This window comes from Brachycentrus maculatus, unplaced genomic scaffold (assembly GCF_059751285.1).
Source record: "Brachycentrus maculatus isolate JH-2025_06_01 unplaced genomic scaffold, ASM5975128v1 h1tg000156l, whole genome shotgun sequence".
NCBI classification, from domain to species: Eukaryota; Metazoa; Arthropoda; class Insecta; order Trichoptera; family Brachycentridae; genus Brachycentrus; species Brachycentrus maculatus.
Window position 1 is genome coordinate 345,001 of NW_028280909.1, and position 24,410 is coordinate 369,410.

At 31.9% G+C, this 24,410-nt stretch overlaps 1 protein-coding gene across 1 annotated transcript in view; it reads right to left on the bottom strand.

The window, feature by feature from the left end:
* Positions 1-5,429: 5,429 nt before the first annotated feature.
* LOC148308613 (agrin) overlaps positions 5,430-24,410 on the bottom strand; it is a 90,190-nt gene continuing 71,209 nt past the window's right edge. The window contains exons 6-12 of the mRNA XM_088261459.1: positions 24,165-24,308; positions 22,980-23,150; positions 16,672-16,833; positions 10,992-11,117; positions 9,997-10,173; positions 8,878-9,036; positions 5,430-7,595 (exon numbers count right to left, since the gene is read on the bottom strand). Of these exons, the coding sequence (XP_088117585.1) occupies positions 7,520-7,595; positions 8,878-9,036; positions 9,997-10,173; positions 10,992-11,117; positions 16,672-16,833; positions 22,980-23,150; positions 24,165-24,308 (1,015 nt within the window). The 3' untranslated portion in view covers positions 5,430-7,519. The remainder of the gene's footprint in view (positions 7,596-8,877; positions 9,037-9,996; positions 10,174-10,991; positions 11,118-16,671; positions 16,834-22,979; positions 23,151-24,164; positions 24,309-24,410) is intronic.

Here is a 24,410-nt window from a genome sequence, read left to right on the forward strand (position 1 = left end):
TGGCTTAGCTCGTTAGGCTTACCCTTGCACGCATGGCTTTTTATAGGTAGGTTTTTTTAGTACTTTATGGGGTTGAAATAACTCTCGTAGGCGTACAGTACATTGAGGAAGGGAGATTAGCTAATGTTGGTTTTAGAATATGAACTATTAATTATATAGGCCAAGAAATTTACGGTTTTCCTTGTTTGCGTTGTAATAATAATCATATTTTGATATACTGCTTGCGAAACTAAAATTAGATTATTTACAACATTGGACCATGTTATGAACCAACCAGTCCATAATTTGCAAGTTTTGACTTTTTGATGAATGAACTAATGCATCAATAGTAATTTTTTAAATTATTATTTGACATCTCAACAAATATGACTTACGACCGACACAGGCTTGGTTAGGTGATCACTTTATTTACAATTCTACCCATGATTGACAACCACACTACACAAATTCTTGGAACTTATAATTATATTGATCAATTTGGAAACTAGCTGTTTGAATCAACTAGAACTTCACTGGAGTTTTCTGCGATGAGATATCGCTCACTCCTTTCAAGAACGTCATAAATCAAAAATCGACAATTTTAAGTTGTGCATACTTTCGGAATGCCTAGAAAATGTACTATATCCCATCAAAAGCGGCATATTTTAAACTTAATATTTACCCGCTACAGGGCAGAAAGTGCTGTTTTTGTATTTTGAAGAAAAGGTATTGTTTAACTATTTTTTGAAATATACTGAATATTTTTCAAATGGAGAAAAAACCTTCAGGTTTTACCTAAAAAGATCTGTTGCACAGTAAAAAGTTTAATAAGTGGCTTGATATTTATTTTTAATACATTGTATTATATTTTTAAACTTTAAAAACGTTCTCCTGAAAAATCAAGTATTTTGATTTATGACGTTCTTGAAAGGAGTGGGCGATATCAGAAGCTTTTAACTAAGCAAAAACTCTTTCATTTGTATGTGAGGTCCGAATCCTGGATTATATTCACATGCTTGAGAAAGAGTTCATAATTTTATTTTTTTATTTTTAACTCTTTTGCATTAAACAACATAAAATAAAATACAAATACAAAAAAGATCCCGCAAAGGCATGACCTGTGTGTGGGTATACCATACAATATAATTTACGTTACTTTAAAGAGCACTGGCAAGAATACAATAGATATTATACGAAGTAGAAATAGAATAATAGTGTTAATATAAAATACAAAATACTCGACTACCAGAAAACAAATATTAATAACTTAAAAATAAAAATAAAACATCATTTCCTATTTTTATTTAAGCTTTAATTTTTATTTGAGAAGTTAATTTATTTACAACACTTTGAGCGTGTCCAAATTCTTGTTCACAAATCTGGATTATTCCGAATTAGGAGTTATTTTTTTTTTATTATGTTTAAAAAAATAAAAATAATAATCTGATTGGAGATAATCCAGTATTATAAACTAGTATCTGAACACGCTGAAAATGGTGTAAAAATCAATTAGTGATCTCATACAAGTGTTTAATTTTTAACAATTGATATTTTTTGTGACATCTTATCAAAGATGAAGAAGAATATGGAAGTCTTAGCATTTACGGGGTTGACGACCGTAGGCTGGTTTAAGTGATCACTTTACACACGTGTAACATCCACCAATTCTACCCATTATTGACAACCACACTACTCAAATTCTTGTAAGCTCTATATATAAATAATTGGCAAAAAAAAAGAAAATGACTCCTGTAATTCGAGATTATCCAGATTGTCAAAAAAAAATTTGAAAATGACTCAATGTAATTGGAGATAATCCAGATTTTGTGAACAAGCATTCATGTGAACACACTCAAAATGTTGTTTTGACAATTCGCTCACTCCTTTCAAGAACGTCATAAATAAAAAATCGTCAATTTTAAGTTGTGCATGTTTTCGGAAAAAAAATGTACTATATCCCAAAAAATGTACTATATCCCAGTAAAAGATGCATATTTTTAACTTAATATTTACCCGCTACAGGGCAGAAAGTGTTTATGCATTTCGAAGAAAAGGTATTTTTTATATTTTTTTAAAATTTACTAAATATTTTTCAAATGGAGAAAAAACCTTCAGGTTTTACCTAAAAAGATCTGTTGCACAGTAAAAAGTTCAATAAGTGGGTTGATATTTATTTTTAAAACATTGTATTATATTTTTAAACTTTAAAAACGTTCTCCTGAAAAATCAAGTATTTTGATTTATGACGTTCTTGAAAGGAGTGAGCGAATTGATCCAAGAATCTGCGACGCAGGACTGATCACCACCTTGGCTTAGTTATGTAACCTATTTTGCAACTAATTTGTAAGTTTATTCCGTATGTTGTACCTTGGCGTGTAGCTTTAAGCTTAATTTATTTTATTTTGTTGTGTCTGTTATTGTATTGTATGGAAACTGTGTCTCATAAAACTATCCGTAACTGGTACAAAGCGATCGTTTGACAGAGTTGTTACATAGATGTCACGAGACATTTTGGTAAACCGTATCCTCACATCGCTAGAATAATTTAATATTATTCGAATGCCAAAAGTAAAGCTGGGTTATGTTAAATATACGGAATATTTTTTGTAAAACCATAAAAAAAATTAATATGTATAATTATTATGTAATGAAAGGTGGCATGTATCACTCAATTTTGGGTGCTTTGCTAGTTAAAAAAAATAATAAAAATAAGTATAACTGAGTTTATTGAAAAAAAAAGAATATATGTTTATATTTTTAAAATGTTATATGTTTAATTATACTTCCTCTTCTAACCCTTATCCACATACCCAATGGTGCAAAGGGCACCGCATCTTATAAACGCAGTGTTATCTCGATCGATTACACATGAAGGAAATGTGATCAGCCCTACACTTCAGGTACCAGTCCAGTGTAATATTGAATAAATATTAGAGTGAAAAAATCACTTATATTTATTAAACCCCCCTGGGAATCGAACCCGGGACCTCCAGAAGGTAGCCGAGCATACTGACCATTACACTACGGAGGCGGAACTATATAATACGGTTTATAATATGTTGGCCTGTATAATACGGTATAACCTAAACAATACCTCGTCGTATAACCTACATTTAATACGGGACAATCGGACTGAGAATCGGGACAATATTTTCCATAATGACGTGAATCGGTTCGTCCACGCAAGTTTTATGCCTGCGATACGGCTGCATGCGACGTTTTGGTACTAAATTATATGCTTTTAACCCCATACTAGCACCATAGATGTCTATAGACGTACTCTCTACGGATTATCATACTCCAAATCGCTCACTCCTTTCAAAAACGTCATAAATCCAAAGCTTGATTTTTCAGGAGAACGTTTTTAAAGTTTGAAAATGTAATACGATGTATAAAAAATTAATATGAAGCAACTTATTGAACTTTTTACAGTGCAACAGATCTTTTTAGGTAAAACCTGAAGGTTTTTTCTCCATTTGAAAAATATTTAGTGTATTTAAAAAAATAATTAAACGACACCTTTTCTTCAAAATGCAAAAACGACACCCCTATAGCGGGTAAATATTAAGTTAAAAATATGCCGCTTTTGCTGGGATATAGTACATTTTCTGGGCATTCCGAAAACATGCACAACTGAAAATTGACGATTTTTGATATATGACGTTCTTGAAAGGAGTGAGCGATATATCCGTCCAAAGGCATAATTTAACATTATAGGTGTCAGAACTTGAGATGCAACATCTAATGCTCTTTTTTACTTATTTATTTTATTTTTAATTTTGTTTTACTAAGTTCATATCTTTTTATTTTATTTTATCATCTTATTTTTGTCCGCCTCCGTAGTGGTCAGCACTCTCAGCTACCGTTCTGGAGGTCCCGGGTCGATTCCCAAGGGGGGTAAAATAAATATAAGCGATTTTTTCACTGTAATATTTATTCAATATTACCCTGGACTGGTACCGGAAGCGGAGGGCTGATCACCTTTCCTTCATGTGTCAAGTGTGTCAGTGTGATCAAGATAACACTGCGTTTATATGACGCAGTGCCCTATGCACCATTGGGGTGGGGGTAAGGGTTTTATTATAATATTTTTATTAAGTTAATATCACTGTTTCTTCAAATCTACTTTGACACGTGTTTCGATGCATTCCGCATCATTTTCAAACACCGCATGTGAAGTTTATTCTAAATCTCATAGTTGGGTCCTTGGGATGTTGAAGGTTTAAGAGGGGGTAGGAGCTGTTTCTTATTTTTATTTATTTATTATTAGTTCTTAATTTTACTAGCATTGGTAGAGTTCGCCATTCAAACAGTCTACAGTCCTGAAATCAACTTATTCTAATAGTGAGGTTCACTTTACATCACTGCACATGGCTTATGACCTGTCATAGGCTGGTTGAGTGATCACTCCTTTACACACCTGTAACATTCACCATTTTAGTTAAGTTAAACAACCACTTTTTTTTGGAACTCATAAATATATCATAAATCTCATGACGCTTTATGTTTGAGCTCTCTGGAGCCACCTATTGTTGGTTTGAGAATGATTTTGTATAGCAGAGAGAGAATGGAGTAAAAACTCCTAAAAAGAGAAATCCAGATTTGTGATCAAGGATTTGGACACACCAAAAAATGTTGTGGACATCTATATAACTTACTTAGGTTAAAGGCATTCTAATGTATGGAAGTGTAGCATGGAGTTGGCAAAAGAAGGATGAAAGTAGACTGAATGCAGTCGAAATGCGATCTCTCAGAAGAATGTGCGACATAACGGTGTATGATAGATGTACGAATAGTGAAATAAGGAAGGAATGCAAAGCTGAGATAAGCATTATCGATAAAATTAAGAAAGGTGTGTTGAGATGGTTTGGACATGTAGAACGAATGAGTGAGGAAAGAACGGTAAAACAAATTTATGAGGCGAATGTTAGCGGGAAAAGAAGCAGAGGAAGACCGAGAAAAACATGGCACGATCAGGTATGCCAAATACTTGAAAGTGGTCAGGTTAGGAGTCGTAACAATCGGCGGGTATGTATGAGGAGATACATGAACGTGGAAGAGGCGAAGAATGTTTGCAAGGACAGAGTGGTGTGGCGCTCTATTCTCTCTGCCTACCCCTGTGGGGAAGCGGCTTGATGGTTAGTTAGTTAGTTAGGTTAAAGAACTTTTAATATTATGTTTCCATTTAAAATTTAATTTTTTAATTAAATTTCAATTAAATTTTTCATAATTTCCTGGAATGTGTAATTGAATACACAGTAAAAAAATATGAATATATTTTTCGAAGCTTTGGTGTGCGTCTTATCTATTTTCCAAATATTCTCATTTTTCAAAATCATGGTTCTGATCTCAAATGTAGATTTCAGAAAATTCCCAAAGATGGCAGTGCTTGTACTAAATTTTACGTTTTTTAAACAAAATTTGGGAACGAAGAAATAAAAACACATAAATAATACATTTATATTTTTATTTTATAAGTAGGTAATATAACAGAATTAATATTTACACAATTATAACTAAGATAATATATTTGAAGAAATATTTACTTTTCACACAGTCAAAAGCATTTTTCTACAGATGTAATGAACTGAAAACATGTATTATGTTTCCTTTTTAAAGCGGACTATCTATTGAATCGTTAAGTACTATATATAATATATTTAAACATTACTTCACCAACGGGTATTATTGATTTTGTGTGTTGTTTTCCTAACCTGTATTATTTTTTTAAATAAATGTAAAAAATAATTTATATTATTCAGTAAAAATATTTATGTAAAAATTTATTTATTTTCAGATGGTTCATTAACATTCAATTGTTTTAATGTGTGGTCCATTTTATCTATTAAAAAGTAGTTCATTTTATAAATTGATTAACAGAAAAAAAGCTTTTGTCGTTGATTCACACGTAATATCAATTTTGTGGATGTATTTTTTAAAGGTGTTTCGATCCATTTTATATAAACCGTTTATGGTGTAGTAAGTCCATGAATGGTCCATTTTTACATCCAAATTTTATCAGCTAATTTTTTTTTACTTTAAATACTTACTTTTACATAACAGGAAAAAAAACTACTGTTTGTTTTATAAATTAATCTATAGAAAAAAAAACAGATTTTCTTTTACGATTTACATTATCAATCTTCGGTGTATTTTTTTGTAAGTGTTTGGATCCATATCATAGTCGGTCCATTTTTTAACATGGTCAATTTTCCTCTCAAATTGGATATATGGGTGGTCACTTTATGAGCTTAATAGTGGTTTATTTTAAAAATTGATAAATAAAAGAAAAAAAACATTTTCAGTAAATTAATTTTATAAATCTGTTGGTATATCGCTCACTCCTTTCAAGAACGTCATAAATCAAAAAACTTGATTTTTCAGGAGAACGTTTTTAAAGTTTAAGTATTTAATACAATGTATTAAAAATAAATACCAAGCCACTTACTGAACTTTTTACTGTGCAATAGATCTTTTTAAGTAAAACCTGACGGTTTTTTCTCCATTTGAAAATATTTAGTTTATTTAAAAAAATAATTAAACAATACCTTTTCTCCAAAATGCAAAAACAATACTTTTATGCCCGGGTAGCGGGTAAATATTAAGTTAAAAATATGCCTTTTTGCTGGGATATAGTACATTTTCAGGGCATTCTGAAAACATGCACAACTGAAAATTGACGATTTTTGATTTATGACGTTCTTGAAAGGAGCGAACGATATATGTATTTGTAGGCGTTTGGATCCATTTTCAAAGTACTTCATGTCTCAGTTTGTCAATTTTTGAGGATGGTCCATTTGGCCATCACGATAAGTGGTCCATTAATTTTTTTACGGATCTCAGGTTAATTTTGTCAGTCACTATAGCTACTGGGTAATTTCTATAAATACCGTTGGTGAATAAATTATCTATAAGTATTTAAAATAACAATTTAATTACAATATTATGAATCACGGCACATTTCTTATAGTAACTAGTAAAAAGAAAATAAATATTAAAAAATTCCAATAATAAATAATTGACTTACCGAATAAAATTAGTATTATTGTATTTTAATTGAAAACTTTAGTGAATCACATATATAAGAAACGAACCTATATATATATATATATATATATATATATATATATATATATATATATATATATATATATATATATATATATATATATATATATATATATATATATATATATATATATATATACTTCGAGTTTTTGAAATGTGGGAGACCCCTACCAAATCTATTTCTTTTAGTACAAACTTACGTAACAAGGTCATGTTTTAAAGACGACTGTCTAGCAAAATTTGTGGCAAGAACATAATAAATATCTGTTGAAATATCTGGCGTTAGCAAAAATTATATATGATTATCGTATCCATCTTTAACTTTTCACTTGTGCACAGCGAAGGTGGGTATTTTAATTATGTCATGATGATGTCATAATGATGTCATGATGATGCCATGATGATGTCATGATGATGTCATGATGATGCCATGATGATGCATTGATGCATGATGATGAGGCGAGCTGATGAGCTAGTAGAGATAGTTCTTGGGTTCTTCGGCAAGTGGCTGGTCACAGCTTCCTAGATTCTTGAAATGGACCAGTTTTCTGAAAAAAAAAACAATCAACATAAGTGCAGAACAAAACCGAGAAAAATATGGTAGATTCAGGGATGGTTAGATATTTTTTTTACAAAATACATTCTTGTTAACAAATATAAAACCAAAAGTATGAACAGCAAAGATATATTATTTATTGATTCAGCACTAACTTTGTGGAATGACATGTTGATTATTTAAAAAAATTAAATTAGTTTTACTTTTAACCAGGAGATGAAAACATCTGTAAGTTTTCGAAACTAGTCGTTTATACAATTAAAGCCATTAAATGGTTTATTCAAGTGTTTAATTTTTCAAAATAATCAACATGAAAGATAATCTAGTGCGGGCCAATAACGAACTGGTCAGCATTTGCTCATTGCTGGGAGGAAACCACGTTGCACTCCTCAGGAGAAGCCGGACTGCTGACTGTCGTCAACAGGCCTTCAGTTCCACTAGAAGAGGGTTCAGCATTTTGTGTCCTAGCTTGGTTTATGGTACCAATGTCCTTCCCTAGTTTTATCATGTATAATAATACAACGTGATCTCGTGAGAGTTCCTTGTGAACTAACACAGATCCGATGCCGGAAAGGTCCTCACCCAGGTTCCTGCAACTCCAGCTGCTGTCATTGAAAGCTGAAGAGGCTTGATAGTTAGTGTAAGGAAAGAGAGTATGTTGATGACACATTGGTGACAACAAAATAGCCACAACTATGTAGATACCCACAAACTGAGGCGTTTCTTCCATATCGTAGTCATACAGGATAAAAAGTGACCAAGTGCTTTTCTTACAAAAACGTGATCATTGACTATTTGATATCTTACTAGCTTATATTACCCTGGAAAAATCTCCAAGGATTTTAAACTTGGTAGTATAATATATTGACTTGTTAAAAATGACTAACTACATAGATGTTTACTTTCTTGCCAAGCAAAAGTGACTTAAATGGCCCTCCTGAACATTTTACCTTTTGTAAGTTGGTTACTTTCTCCTGTACGACTACGATATAAGCAGAAAAGAAGTGACTATCCTAACTTACTTGTGTGACATACAAAAACGCAACTAGTACCTACCCTAACCTATAAAGTAGTGCCAGTATACCTTACGACATACCTCTACTGCCTACCTTTTTTTAATTCTCTGTATTCTAGATTTGTTTCTCCTAGAAACTAGTCACTCACTTAGAAATACCTAGTAATACTTACTTATAATAAACCAATGTTAAAGTACTAGCGAGTTATTACTGATCTTCTTTTACCACCTTGGTACATGACAGTTAGTTGGTATTTACCTTGAGCGGCAGTTCTCCATCTCCAAGAAGCACCTATTAGAGTATGTCTTGTCGTCCGTTCCGCAGACAGGGTCATACTCGGCAGGGCAGATCTTGGCGCAGCCGTTGAACTGGAATCTCGCTAAGCATCTCGACAAAGGCACCACGAACACGTGCTTCCTGGAAATAAACAATATTTTTACATCTTCTTGGTGTAGGCCTTGTGGCCTGTTTTTAAGAGGGATTAGCCTCCTGCGATATCCATTCTCAGCTGTAAATCCATCTCTTTGGTGAATGGCTTTGGCTTTGTGGCCTATTTTGTTGTATTCGATTGTTGCGCGGTATGATCGATAATCCTGAAACTATCCGGAGCATTGGTCTGTTCCCGATAGTTAACTAAGAGAGCGTCGGCATAGATTGTTTCACATTACTATTCACCAGACCAACCTGCCGATGGTTATGCCTGTAGGAAGAGCTACCGCTATGTTGAACAATTTCTCATTGGATATTGATCTGTTACATGTGTCTGAAGGAGTTTTCCGAAGTTGGATTCTTCTACACCTTTAGCAATAGTTCTTGCATATTTTAGATTTTTGTATTTCATCATCATCATCATCATCATCATCATCAGCCTGTGTCCGTCCACTCTTGAACGTAGGGCTCCCACATGAGTCTCCATCCTCTTCGATCCTCCGCCATCCGCATCCAGGTCACTCCCGCTATTCTTCTTATATCGTCAGTCCATCTTTTAGGGGGTCGAACGATGCTTCGTTTGCCAGTTCTTGGGCGCCATTCCAATACTATTCTTCCCCATCGACCGTCGTCTCTTCGACAGATATGTCCTGCCCATTGCCACTTGAGTGTGCCTATTCGTTGAGTAGCATCCACTACTTGAGTTCTTCTGCGTGTTTCCTCGTTTCGGATTCTATCTTTTAGCGACACTCCGAGCATGGATCTCTCCATAGCAGGCTGGGTGACTTTTATTTTATGAGTAAGTTTTTTTTGTATTTATTTAATGTAAACGCTTAACATTTTTTAGTTTGTAATGTATATGCTAATTGAAAATAAATAAATTGAAATTGAAATGACTTGATGTACTGATAAATTCCCAAACAAAATGATCTTTTGAAGATTGTTTACCCGCAGTTCTGCCTCTTCATCTCGCACTCGTTTCTGTAGAAGGTGATGTCGGATCCGCAGACTACAGGACCCTCGGGTCCACAGGGGGCTCCGCAGCGCGACGTTCCCTTGCAGTGAGATGGGCCTGCCACCACGACACGCTGTCCGCACGTGGAACGACGCATCTCACACTCTGACCTGTTGGTAAACAATGAAAAATTAATCAAAATCACACTCAGACCCCTAAAGTATTGATATATCGTAGTCGTACAGGAGAAAGTGACCAACTACCGAAACGTAAAATGTTCAGGAGGGCCAGACAAGAAAATAAACATTAATGCAGTTAGTGATTTTTCACAAGTCAATATATTATACTTCCAAGTTTAAAATCCTTTGGGATTTTTTCAGGGCAATATTAAGCTAGTGAGATTTCAAATAGGCAATGATCACGTTTTTGTAAAACAATGCACTTGGTCACTTTCTCCTGCATGACCACGATATCATCCTATGGGTGAATAATCCAGTGTCTGATTATTAATAACCGATTTTTTATGTTGTTCTCTTGGGACGTTTTTGATGCTCAGATTTTTCATCTTCTTTCGTATAAAAACCAAAGTTGTTTTATCTCAAGTTGAGACAAAGCTACAGCTAGCTAAACTGTAAAAAATATTTAAAATCAAAAGTGTAACGTGGTCAATGATCGTGACCGTCCATAAGGACCATCGTGGATTTTTCGTAAATTACCTAACGTCCAAGTGACTCTGAAATCTAGCTACGGCTTATGCAACACCGTTTATCATGTCCCTATTCAGGCTTCAACTTTGTAAGTTTCATAGCCTTTGCCTACTTGTGAGTGGATTTCCTCTTTATGTTTGAATTTACTATAATTTCATGTAATTCATGAGTGAAAATTCTAGGCAAAAACACTCGCATGGACCGTCGTGGACGGTCATGTGTAACCTAAGGACCGAACATGAATGAAGAAGAATATGAAACGTGATAAAAGCCATATTTACCTGTAAACGTTGCCATCTGATCCACATACTGGCTTAGAGTCTTCGCCGTCATCGCAACTTGTAGGACATTCATCAGGTCTCAGCAGTTCAGAACAATTTCCAGCGTGAGCCATCTGTATTCCTTTTCTGAAATCATCCAACAAACATATTACTGTTGTACAATATTAATTGAATTAAAAAATATAAATATTTTTTTACATAATAATTGAAAAAAGATATAAATATCAATCTGGATGTTTTTACATTTTCCCATTTACTGCTTTTTACTACTTTTACATTTTAATTTTAACTTTTTTTAACTTTAACTTTACTTTTTACTATTTTTTAAAAACTTTTACATTACTTTTTTTAAGCTTTTATTTAACTTTTTACTACTTTTTTTAAACTTTTACTTTACTTTTTACTACTTTTTTTAAAACTTTTACTTTACTTTTTACTATTTTGATCAACTTTTACATGATTTTTTTTAAGCTTTTATTTTATTTTTTACTACTTTTTTTTAAAACTGTTACTTTACTTTTAACTACTTTTTAAAACTTTTTACATTTACTTCTTTTGCATTTACTATTTTCCCCATTAAGTAGTAAATGGGGAAACTTTGGAACAGGTAGATTTCGTATATTTGGGATGTATGCGAATAGTGCTATGGAAGTGACGTGTATGCTGTTGTAGTAATTGTCCTGACGAAGAGACGGGTACGTTTCGAAACCGGTAGACGAAAAAATCTCGGTGAGTGGTTATATACTAACATCACTAACATTTTTGTAAAAAATATTTATGTAAAAAATACAAACTACAATGTAAATGCTTTAAATATTGATATTATTGAGAATATCAAATTTGTATCTCATTTATTGTACATCGTATACAAGAACGAAAAAAATGGATTATTGAATCGCGTTGTTAATCGAGCGAAGGGTAAAAACAAATCCATTTTTTATGCGACTCAGTTACGAGCCTGCCAAGAAAGAAAAAACATAATTTAAAAATCGACAAAATACCTCTCCAAATTGCTTTACGGCAGAAACCCGATATTCGTTCATCTCGATATTCGTCCAACCTCAAATACGTATAACTTAGGACGGGATGTTCGATAGCCCACAATTTGCTTTTCTTTAAACCCAGGTAAAATTTAACGTAATTGAATATTTGATATACTGTTTTTGTATTTTAAAAAAAGTTTAAAAAAAATAAATATGTGATTTTGAAAAGCATAAAGTTATGCATTTTATAAAACTTCATATGTACATTAAAACAAAAACTTTATTTTTAACCAATTTCACTTTTGGTACTTTTCTTCAACCGGTTTTAACAAGAACCTTGTCATCTCCAGGGATGGTCATGTACTGAAACTGGTTGCAGAAAAGTAACAAAAATAAACGTTGTTAAAAACAAAATTCTGATTTTGTTTTATAAAGTTGTATACCAAATATTGAATTTCTGTTTTTTTTGTACAACTCGTTTCAACCGTGCTCCCGGAACGAATGGTGTGCGAATATCGAATTTTCACCCTGTAATCCTCTGAATGAGTTGCCCTCACATTGAGCTGATGAATTGAATTTGCTTCGCTGATCACTTGCGGCTGACAATGGACCTCCGTATCGCGGGGGAACACCGTCGAAGGTTCAACAACCCAAGGAAGCTGCATCTTCCAAAATGCAAGTCAGGTTTTAAGATGAATTGGCCCCTTCGCGAGATACGAATCGACGGAATGCCTCAACAGCCATTTCGAATCTAATTAATGTTTAATTGAAATATCTAAAATGTTACAGGTGTCTCAGTGAAATGGGTCTTATAAGAAAAGTCTTCTTCGTCTATATCGAGATGTCAAAAAAAGCAAATATAGCTCCTAAGTGGAAAAAATCGTCAATGAAGAAAACTCATATTTGTGAACAGGTATTTGAATACAGTCAATATGTTACCAATAAAAATAACTAGTAAATGTATTGTAGTATATAAAAATAATCCAGGGTTCTGATTTTATATACACATATATATATATATATATATATATATATACATATATATATATATATATATATATATATATATATATATATATATATATATATATATATATATATATATATATATATATATATATATATATATATATATATATATATATATATATATATATATATATATATATATATATATATATATATATATATATATATATATATATATATATATATATATATATATATATATATATATATATATATATATATATATATATATATATATATATATATATATATATATATATTTATGAATATATATAAATATATATATATGTCCACCCCCGTAGTGTAATGGTCAGCACGCTCGGCTACCGTACTGGAGGTCCCGGGTTCGATTCCCAGGGGGGGTCAAATAAATACAAGTGATTTTTGCACTCTTTTATTTATTCAATATTACCTTGGACTGGTACCGGAAGAGGAATAACACTACATTTATATGATGCAGTGCCCTGTGCACCATTGGTGTGCGGATAAGGGTATGAATGAATAAATATATATATATATATATATATATATATATATATATATATATATATATGTATATATATATATAAATGTCTATATATTTATATATATATATATATATATATATATATATATATATATATAACTAACTAACTAACTAACTAATATATATATATATATATATATATATATATATATATATATATATATATACATATATATATATATATATATATATATATATATATGTATATATATATATATAAATATATATATATATATATATATATATATATATATATATATATATATATATATATATATATATTTATATATATATATATATATATATATATATATATATATATATATATATATATATATATATATATATATATATATATATATATATATATATATATATATATATATATATATAAATATATATATATATATATATATATATATATATATATATATATATATATATATATATATATATATATATATATATGTATATATATATATATATATATATATATATATAATAATAAAGAATTCTATATTCTTCTTCATTTATGTTAGGATGTAAAAAATATTATAATAATACTTCTTTTTTGGTTCGTCTGTAATTTGAGAACTGCCCGTATACAAGTTTTGAATTCGCTGTATCGCGTGAAATTTTCGCTTCACCCGGCCTTCGTGATTAATAAATAATTGGCGTCGTACTTTTGGTACACCATAAATTGGATGACGGGGCGTTTTAATGGAGTAGGTAGGTCCACGCAAAAAGTTGTCCGCTTTTATTTTTGATCAGCCCGCAAACGAGAGTCAAGGGACTCGAGAGAACGGGCACGAATGTGGAGGAACGAAAGGGTGAACGACCATGGACAGAGATGATCGGGTTGATATCAGAATCACAGAATTAGAAACTCTGCAATAAGAAGAAGATCGGGATGAAAACGCTTCTAAAGAGAAAAGAAGAGATCTGCATAAGACCGACGATGACATACGACATAAAAAACAAGAGCTGACACCACGACAGCAAAAAGTCTTCTTAAAACCACCGAAATGAAGACTCTACGACCCAGGGCAGGCCTAATACTTCGGGACAGAATAAGAAACTCTAAAATAAGAAGAATCTGCGATGTCGAAGATGTTATGCGATGGGGAAGAGTATGAAGAAGTTTCTGGAGAGATTATGTGGTAAGAGCAAGCGAGTGGTGAGGATAGCAGCAGAAGAATGCATCATAGGTAACAGACTCTCAGGAAGACCACTTAAAGATGGAAAGAAAGCTGATCAATATATATATATATATATATATATATATATATATATATATATATATTTACGGGACTGTCGTCCGTCATAGGCTAGTTATAGTAGCCACCTTAGACTCGTGTAACATTAACTAACATTCTACCCACGATTGACAACCACCATGTTCAAATACTTGAAACTTCTAGGTATATTGAATTATCCCAATAACATAGTTCTTGAACTCGATAGACTTCCAGAGAGACATCTATGTTGAGAGGTCAAAAAATAATATGAAAAATAACTTCTAATTGGAGATAATCCAGATTTGTTAATCCAGTATTTGGACACACTCTAAACGTTGTATACACAGTAAATAATAAAACCCTTATCCGCACCCCAATGGTGCAAAGGGCACTGTGTCATACAAACGCAGTGTTATCGTTTACACATGAAGGAAAGGTGATCAGCCCTCCGCTTCAGGTACCAGTCCATTGTAATATTGAATAAATATTCCAGTGAAAAAATCACTTATATTTATTTTACCCCTCTTGGGAATCGAACCCGGGACCTCCAGAACGGCAGCCGAGCGTGCTGACCATTACACTACGGAGGCGGACAGTATATATGTGTATATATTTATATATATATATATATATATATATATATATATATATATATATATATATATATATATACATATATATATATATATATATATATATATATATATATATATATATATATATATATAAATATATATATATATATATATATATATATATATATATATATATATATATATATATATATATATATATATATATATATATATATATATATATATATATATATATATATATATATATATATATATATATATAGATATATATATATATATATATAAATATATATATATATATATATTTATATGTACACATATAAACACATAATTGGATCATTAACCTTCATACACACAATTCTGTACATATATGGGTCTACGGTAACATCTTTCGGCCACATTTCTTCGAGCGACCTTCTCTCTTTGCATTTTTGTAGCGTAAATTATGGCTTCGGCCTTTCCCATACATATTACTTTCATGATCAGGTTTTTTCGGTCTTTTTCTCGTACGCTCGGGTATGTTGCTCCGAGATGGTCCGATATTCAACACCCGAAAAGGTGTACAGGTGTACCTCGCTTAGTCCGGGTTTGGTAGATCCGATTTCAACTTAGGCTTTGCGTAAGGAATGTGGGTATGCTGGTAACATATTGCTGACAACAACATATATGTATATAACTTACACCACAAATTGGCATCAGCATTCTTTCCTCACTCATTACTTATATCTATAAGTCTTAACCTACTCAACACATTTTTAAAAAATCTTATCGATAATGGTTATCTTAGCCTTGCATTCTTTCCTTATTCCACCATTCGTACATCTGTCTATCGTACCCAACCATATTTCCGAATATATGGGTACGTCTCGAAACTAATATCTCGGCGAGTAGTTATAACATTACAAATATTTTTATAAAAGAAAGGAAAAATGAATAATTTCTTGAATGTTTTTTGCTTCACTTTGTGACACATTTTATGAAATATGATTAAAATTTGATTTTTAACTTTGTTTATTTTCTCCAACCAGTTTCGATAACAACCTTGTAATATTCAGGAATGGATATGTACTCCTAGTTGAGGAGTACGTTTCCATCCCTGAAGATGACAAGGTTCCTGTCGAAACCGGTAGGAGAAAAGTACCAAAAATAAAATTGGTTAAAAACACAAAGTTTTAGTTTTATGCGCACCCAAGTGTGCATAGGGCACTGCATCGTATTGATGCAGTTCCCTATGATCTTGATCGTTACTTACATGAAGGTAAGCTGAGACCAGAGAGAGATATTTGCTTTTAAATATTTTTTACTTACAGGCACGTGGCGACCTTGAGATGGCAGAGATTTTGGTAGGTCGCAGCATCAGTTCCGCAGAAGGGGTCCAGCTGGGATCCGCACTTCACCTTCAAACACTTCATCAGCTTGCTCCTGCACTTTTCCATGTCCACCTTCATCACGCGCTTCCTTGATGTTACCCTGGCAACAAAAACATTTATTTATTTTACATAATTTTCTTTTGACATCTCATCAAAGATGAAGAAGAATATGGAAGTCTGGGCATTTACGGGGCTGACGACTTATTATTTTATTTTTGTCATATGTTTTGTTATTGTGTTATTATTGACAGCCACTCTACTGAAATTCTTGGAAGGTATATATATATATATATATATATATATATATATATATATATATATATATATATATATATATATATATATATATATATATATATATACACATATATACATACATATATTTGAACCAATTTTAAACATTATTTTGAATCACTAGAACTTCACAAGAGACATCTATTGGTGAGATGAAAAGAAGCTTAACTAAGCAGAAATTCGTATATTAGTATTTGAGGTCCGAATTCTGGATTGTTATCACACACATGAGAAACGCCAGAAAATATCATTTTCATTTTTTATTATTTTTGCTTATGATTTGGCCAGTTTGGCCAGTAATTTATTTACAACATTTTGAGTGTGTCCAAATACTTGTTCACAAATCTGGATTATCTCCAATTATAGGAGAAAAATAACTCCTGTAATTGTAGATAATCCAGATTTGTGAACAAGTATTTGGACACACTTAAAATGTTGTAAATTTATTTTTTAATTAATTAATTATTAGGCTCATACAACAACACACTGAACTCAGTGAAAATATCAAAGTTATTTTGAAAAAAAAACATATATCCAACAAAATTTTTCTTTAAAAAATCTCAAGTCCCAAATATAGAATCCATTTATAAAAAAACACCTTTTTTCAAATACTGAAGGGTGAAAACTATTTAAATTTAACAAAAAATTTATCATCGAGATTCTCAAACGATTTTTCTACTCCAAAATTCAACACCAAGCAATTTCAGCAAAACTTTAAATATTAGGCAATCAAACATTTCAATAAACTCCCTAAAGAAATTTTAAAAAAAAATGATACAAAAATACTTAAGAAAAAAATTAAAGCTCTATACATGAAAAAATATACAAATAAAACACTATTATATCTTTTATAATATAACATTAAACCACGAGTGTAAGTCCCTCTCCAAGCACAAGAGCAAAGTCTCTTTTATGAAGAGGCACAGCGAATCGAAATATAAAACTTCTCCATATGTATAAATGAATCAAATGTATTATGTTATAAATAAAAATGTAAATATATTAAATGAAAAAAAAAAGTTAATAACTTGTAAACATAGATAAGTAACCCTGTGTTCTTATTACTATGACTATGAGAAGTTCTCATGAACAGGCCATAGTAGTAAATATATCATGACGGATATTCAATCTCTGCATTGTATCTAATTCATGGAATAGAATTCAGAGGTGACCCTCTGAAAAAAACTCTAAGAAAGTGTGTCGTAAAAATTACAGAAATAATGACTCTAAGGAGCATATCCTTCAAGAGTCTACGAGATGTATTGAAAATTGTCCCACTGAATGCAGGAATGCCTATATCTGATCAACGCACATGAGAAACGCACATGAGAAACACACATCGCTCACTCCTTTCAAGAACGTCATAAATCAAAAATCGTAAATTTTCAGTTGTGCATGATTTCGAAATGCCCAGAAAATGTACTACATCCCAGCAAAAGAGGCATATTTTTAGCATAATATTTACCCGCTACAAGGCAGAAAGTGTTGTATTTGCATTTTGAAGAAAAGGTATTGTTTAATTACCTTTTTAAATATATGAAATATTTTGAAAATGGAGAAAAAACATTCAGGTTTTACCTAAAAAAATATGTTGCACAGTAAAAAGTTCAAAAAGTGGCTTGATATTTATTTTTAATACATTGTGTTATATTTTTAAACTTTAAAAACGTTCTCCTGAAAAAATAAGTTTTTTGATTTGTGACGTTCTTGAAAGGAGTGAGCGACAGGAGAAACGCCAGAAAATATAATTTTCATTTTTATTTATTTACGGTAGATAAACACGCTGACCATTACACCACGGGTTCGATTCCCGGGGGGGGGGCGCGAAAATAAATATTAGTGATTTTATACTGTAATATTTATTTAATATTACCCTGGACTGGTTCCTGAAGCGCAAGAGTGATCACTTTGCCTTCATGTAAGTAATGATCAAGATAACACTGCGTCGATTCGATGCAGTGCCCTATTCACCACTGGTTGCGGATAAGGGTTATTAAATTATTTATTTAAGCTTATAATTTGATGAGATGTCAAAAAATGATACGAAAATAACTCCTATGATTGGAGATAATCCAGATTTTGTGAACAAGTATTTGGACACACTCAAAGTGTTGTGAATTAGAGGAGGCCTATATCCAGCAGTGGAGAGACAACCGACAGAGAAAGAGGAAGAAGAAAAGAATCATCAACAATATGGAAATAAAAACACGACGAGCACCGTTTCTAAACTCTTAAAGAGACTTTAAGATATCATACCTCTAAAAGAGTTCATTAAAAATTAACTTTTTTTATGGCACGAATTTTTAACCTTAACATCCAAGTAAAAACACGATGAGAATGAGGTCTTTAGATCAAAAAAGGGATGTGGCTCGTTTTAAATTAACATGTCATTAATAAACAGACAGCCATTGTTAGGTATAATGCTTTGACTGGCCCCTTCAAACGTGTAATTTCTAGGCGCTACTTGACACAAGCCAACTCGCACTTCCCATGCTGCAAATTAAGGCTGACATGTGATGTGGATGGCGTTTTGCGAGAGCCGGTAGGAGGAATTAATGCGCCCGAGGAGGCGCCTCATTCGTTCAGTTTGCCGTTTAAAACACTGTTCGAAAAAAAGAGATAGATGCTGGAAGGTTCTTGTATAAAGAAGAAGATAGCACGATGATTAGTACGTCGTATACCTGAAAATATAATGCGTCGTAGACGCGTCAGCACAATCTCGCTTCAGATTATCCTCGTCAGTAGAATAGTAAGGTATTTTTTTTTGTATTTAAAAGCATTGTTAACTTTGTGGTATGGTAATATAATTAATACTCTTCTTATCATAGTTCACATTGTTTAATACCACTTTAAAAAAGCATAAAAAAGTTATTTTTATTTTTAAAAGTATTTCTTAAGTGGTATTACACAATGTGAATGATGAATGATACGGAGAGAGTTAAAATAATAAAAATTTAAAAGAAAAAAATTTGAATGTAAATATATTACATACTTATATTTGATTTTTAGATACAATGGGTTTGTCTCTACTTAGAAGTTATTTATATTGAAATCTTAACATATCGTAGTCATACAGGAGAAAGTGACCAAGTGCATTTTTTACAAAAACGTGATCATTGACTGTTTGATATCTTTCCAGCTTTAAATTGCCCTAAAAAAATCCCAAAGGATTTTAAACTTGGAAGTATAGTATATTGACTTGTTTAAAATGACTAACTGCATTGATATATATTTTATTACCAAGCAAAAGTGACCTAAATGGCCCTCCTCAACATTTTACGTTATGTTAGTTGGTCACTTTCTCCTGTACGACTAAGATATGTGAATAAAGAAAAAGGAAATGAAGAAGACCATGGGCGAATAGGATGCAGAAAACCTGACCATGTTGTGAACCAGGCAATTGCCAAGGATCTTCATCGAAAGACATCTAGAGGAAGACCAAAAAAGTCATGGATGCTGCAGAATGATAACATGATTCGAAGGCATGGCCCAGATGACGTTGTCCATGATAGAAGGACCTACAACCTGAGGATGAGAATAGCTGAATCCAACAGTCTGCAAAGACGATAAGTTAAGACGGAACAAAAAAGCAGATTTTGAGTCTGTCTAAATCTTTGATCGCAATTTCAGGGTCCGTTTCCACTTGGGAGTTATTCATATCAAGGATTTCTTTATCTCAACAGTCTACAAGGACGATAAGTTGGGTTGGAGCCAGGAAGAATAAGGAGGGTTTGAAGGCAACAGAAGTAGATAAAGATCCTCACTAGATGGACTGACCAAATCAATACTTAATCTGTGGTTGGAGCTATGCAGATGGCATCAAGAGAGATGGAAGACAACTACACAAAATACTTAAAAAATAAGAATAAGGAAAAGAGATAGTCACGACCTTCAGAAATGAGGACAACGATACAGAAGAAGGAGAAAAAACCTTGTTTTCTCCAAAACAGACTCCAAAACAGTCAATACTCAAAGCTCCACCCTGTACAAGCTAAATACCTTTAAATAACATCATACCATAAACGAACGATGACTCGAGAAACCGTCTATCAGATTTGTTTTTATTTTATTAAAAAATGTTATGGCGTGCGTCTATGTAATTAAAAACGTTACACGTTTTACTGTATCATAATAATACATAATTAATATTATAATTATGGAAAAGGGAAATTAAAATGTAATCGTAGAAGCAATAAAAAGAAAATGAAAAGCATTTGAAATGGAAAGTGGTAAATAAGTGCGAATTATTATAAAGCCATCAATCATTCGACAAAATTAGCATTCACACGCACAACCAGTGTTGCCATACGCCAAATCAAAAAATCTGAATCAGAGTCTAGAAATCTGTATAAAATCTGTGCAGAATCAATAACCCAAAATATAAAATATATGCGGTTATTTAATGAAGCATTATTATTTTTAGAAGTTATAATTTAATCACATACGTAAACAATTATTTATGTGTAAATACATAATAATAATAATAATAAAACCCTTATCCGCACCCCAATGGTGCATAGGGCACTGCTTTAAACGCAGTGTTATCTCGATCGTTTACACATGAAGGAAAGGTGATCAGCCATCCGTTTCTGGTACCAGTCCAGGGTAGTATTGAATAAATATTACAGTGAAAAAATCACTTATATTTATTTGACCCCCCCTGGGAATCGAACCCGGGACCTCCATAACGGTAGCCGAGCGTGCTGACCATTACACTATGGAGGCGGACAAATTGTGTAAATTTGAAAATTGTGTAAATAACTACTTATTATTTTTTTATTTTCCTTTATTTTCGATAAATATCGTAATTAACCTTCCGTATCCTACCTGCAGACAAGAGTTTGAGGGCTATGTGAGTTAATTCTTTCAAAACATGTTTTCTTTGTCAAAGTGAAAACGTAGATAGTATCCTGAGCGCAACATATACTTAACTAACAAGGAAAAAATCTAAATTATGACTTAATCCTTTATCACATCCTGGGACAGTGAAGGCTGAGGGAGGGTGTAAGGCTCGATAGTTACCTAAGACAGCGTCGGCATAGATTGTTTCACATTCCTATATACAGGACCAACCTGCCGATGGTTATGCCTGTAGGAAGAGCTACCGCTATGTTGAACAATATCACATTGGATAATGATCTGTTCCATGTGTCCGAATGAGTCTTCCGAAGCGGGATTCTTCTACACATTTAACAAGAGTCTTCTTGCTTACTTTTTAATTTGTTTTTTTTTTTAATGTTTACGCCTTAAATGTTAGTTTTTAATGTATATATTAATTATTGAATAAATAGAAATTGATATTTTGTTTATTGTTTCGGCATTAACTTTGTGGTAAGACATGTTACAATGATTAAAGAAAACACTTGTTTTTTACCACTTGAGTTTTATTAAAGACTACATGTTTCAGAAGTTAAACTTCCATCATTCAGGTCTGTATAATAAGTAAAATATAAAATAGTTCTATAAATAAGGAGAGGGGAAAGTTAGGGGGAGTGAGTTAGTCAAGGGGCGGAGTTTGAAAACAAAGGAAAAATGGAATGCAAAGGTGAAGAATTTTGAAAGATGGAAGTTTAACTTCTGAAACATGTAGTCTTTAATAAAACTCAAGTGGTAAAAAACAAGTGTTTTCTTTAATCATTGTAATAGAAATTGAAATTGAAAAATTGAAAAAAATGCATGAGCCAGTGCCATTTCACTGTTTCTCTCTATCAATTTCCCATCAAAATAATAGTTTTCGTAAATAAATGACTTTTGACGGATTTAAAAAAAAAATCATCAATAAATAAAGTATATATCAAAAAAAATTATGTAACCACGAATTCACGTAAGTCGAAATCACGTAAATCGAGAACTTACTGTGTAGTGAAACATAGATTTAGGGGAATTTCAAGTCACGTTCTTAGGTCCAGTTGGTTTTAAACAAACCAGAGTTAGTTGTAAACAAACTTTTACCCGCAATTCAGCATCTGCATCTCGCACTCGCTCCTGTACACGTTTTCGTCAGATCCGCAGACTGGCTTATCCCTGGCTCCAGCGCAGGAAGTCGGGCAGGGCTGGTTGTAGGCTCCGGATGTCCTCTCTTGGGGCACGCAGAACGACATGGGGACCTCGAAAACGTGTTTCCTGAAAAGAGAAAATATGGTAAAATTTCATTTAAAATTTTCTGACTTGTTTTTTATAATTTAATGTAAATATCAATAGTTTTGAGAAATAAAGAGTCCCCATCAAAGGGTGAAAAAGCAAACATATTGTACAAATATGTGATGATGGAAAACTTCGAGAATTAGCTTATTTCATACGACCATGACACATTTTTATATATATATATATATATATATATATATATATATATATATATATATATATATATATATATATATATATATATATATATATATATATATATATATATATATATAAATATATATGTATATGTATATATATTATCCGCCTCCGTAGCGTAATGGTCAGCACGCTCGGCTACCGTACTGGAGGTCCCGGGTTCGATTCCCAGGGGGGCCAAATAGATATTTTTCACTCTTATATTTATTCAATATTACCTTGGACTGGTATCGGAAGCGGAGGGCTGATCACCTTTACTTCATGTGTTAACGATCAAGATAACACTGCGTTTATATGATGCAGTGCCCTATTCACCATTAGGGTGCGGATAAGGTTTGAATGAGTATATATATATATATATATATATATATATATATATATATATATATATATATATATATATATATATATATATATATATATATATATATATATATATATATATATAAATATATATATATATATACATATATGTATATATATATATATATATATATATATATATATATATATATATATATATATATATATATATATATATATATATATATATATATATATATATATATGTATATATATATATTCAAATCTAAAGCTAATGAGCGTTGAACGAAAGGTTCCCATGTGAGATGCGTTTGAGTTAGGCACGTGTGCTGGGAAAGGATACGCCTAAGTTTTTTTTTAGGATCACTTTTTTTCTCAATTCCCGTGCCATGCAAAATCGTCTCGCGTGCCACTTATGGCACGCGTGCCATAGGTTCGCCATCCCTGCTCTATGTCGTAAATAAAACATACCCGCAGTTTTTGGACTTCATGCTGCATCCGTTGGAGTACAGCTGACCATCAGACCCGCAGGTGGGGCGAGCCACCCTCCAGCAAGACTCCCGGCAGTGGCGAGTCGTCTGGCAGTACTTCTTGTTGGTGCGGACTACCCCCTGACTGTGAAAAAGTAAAAAAAAACGTTCAATAATTATTAGAAATTAAAAATAAAAAATAAAATATTATTTTTTATTTTTTATTATTTAATATATTTCTATTTTT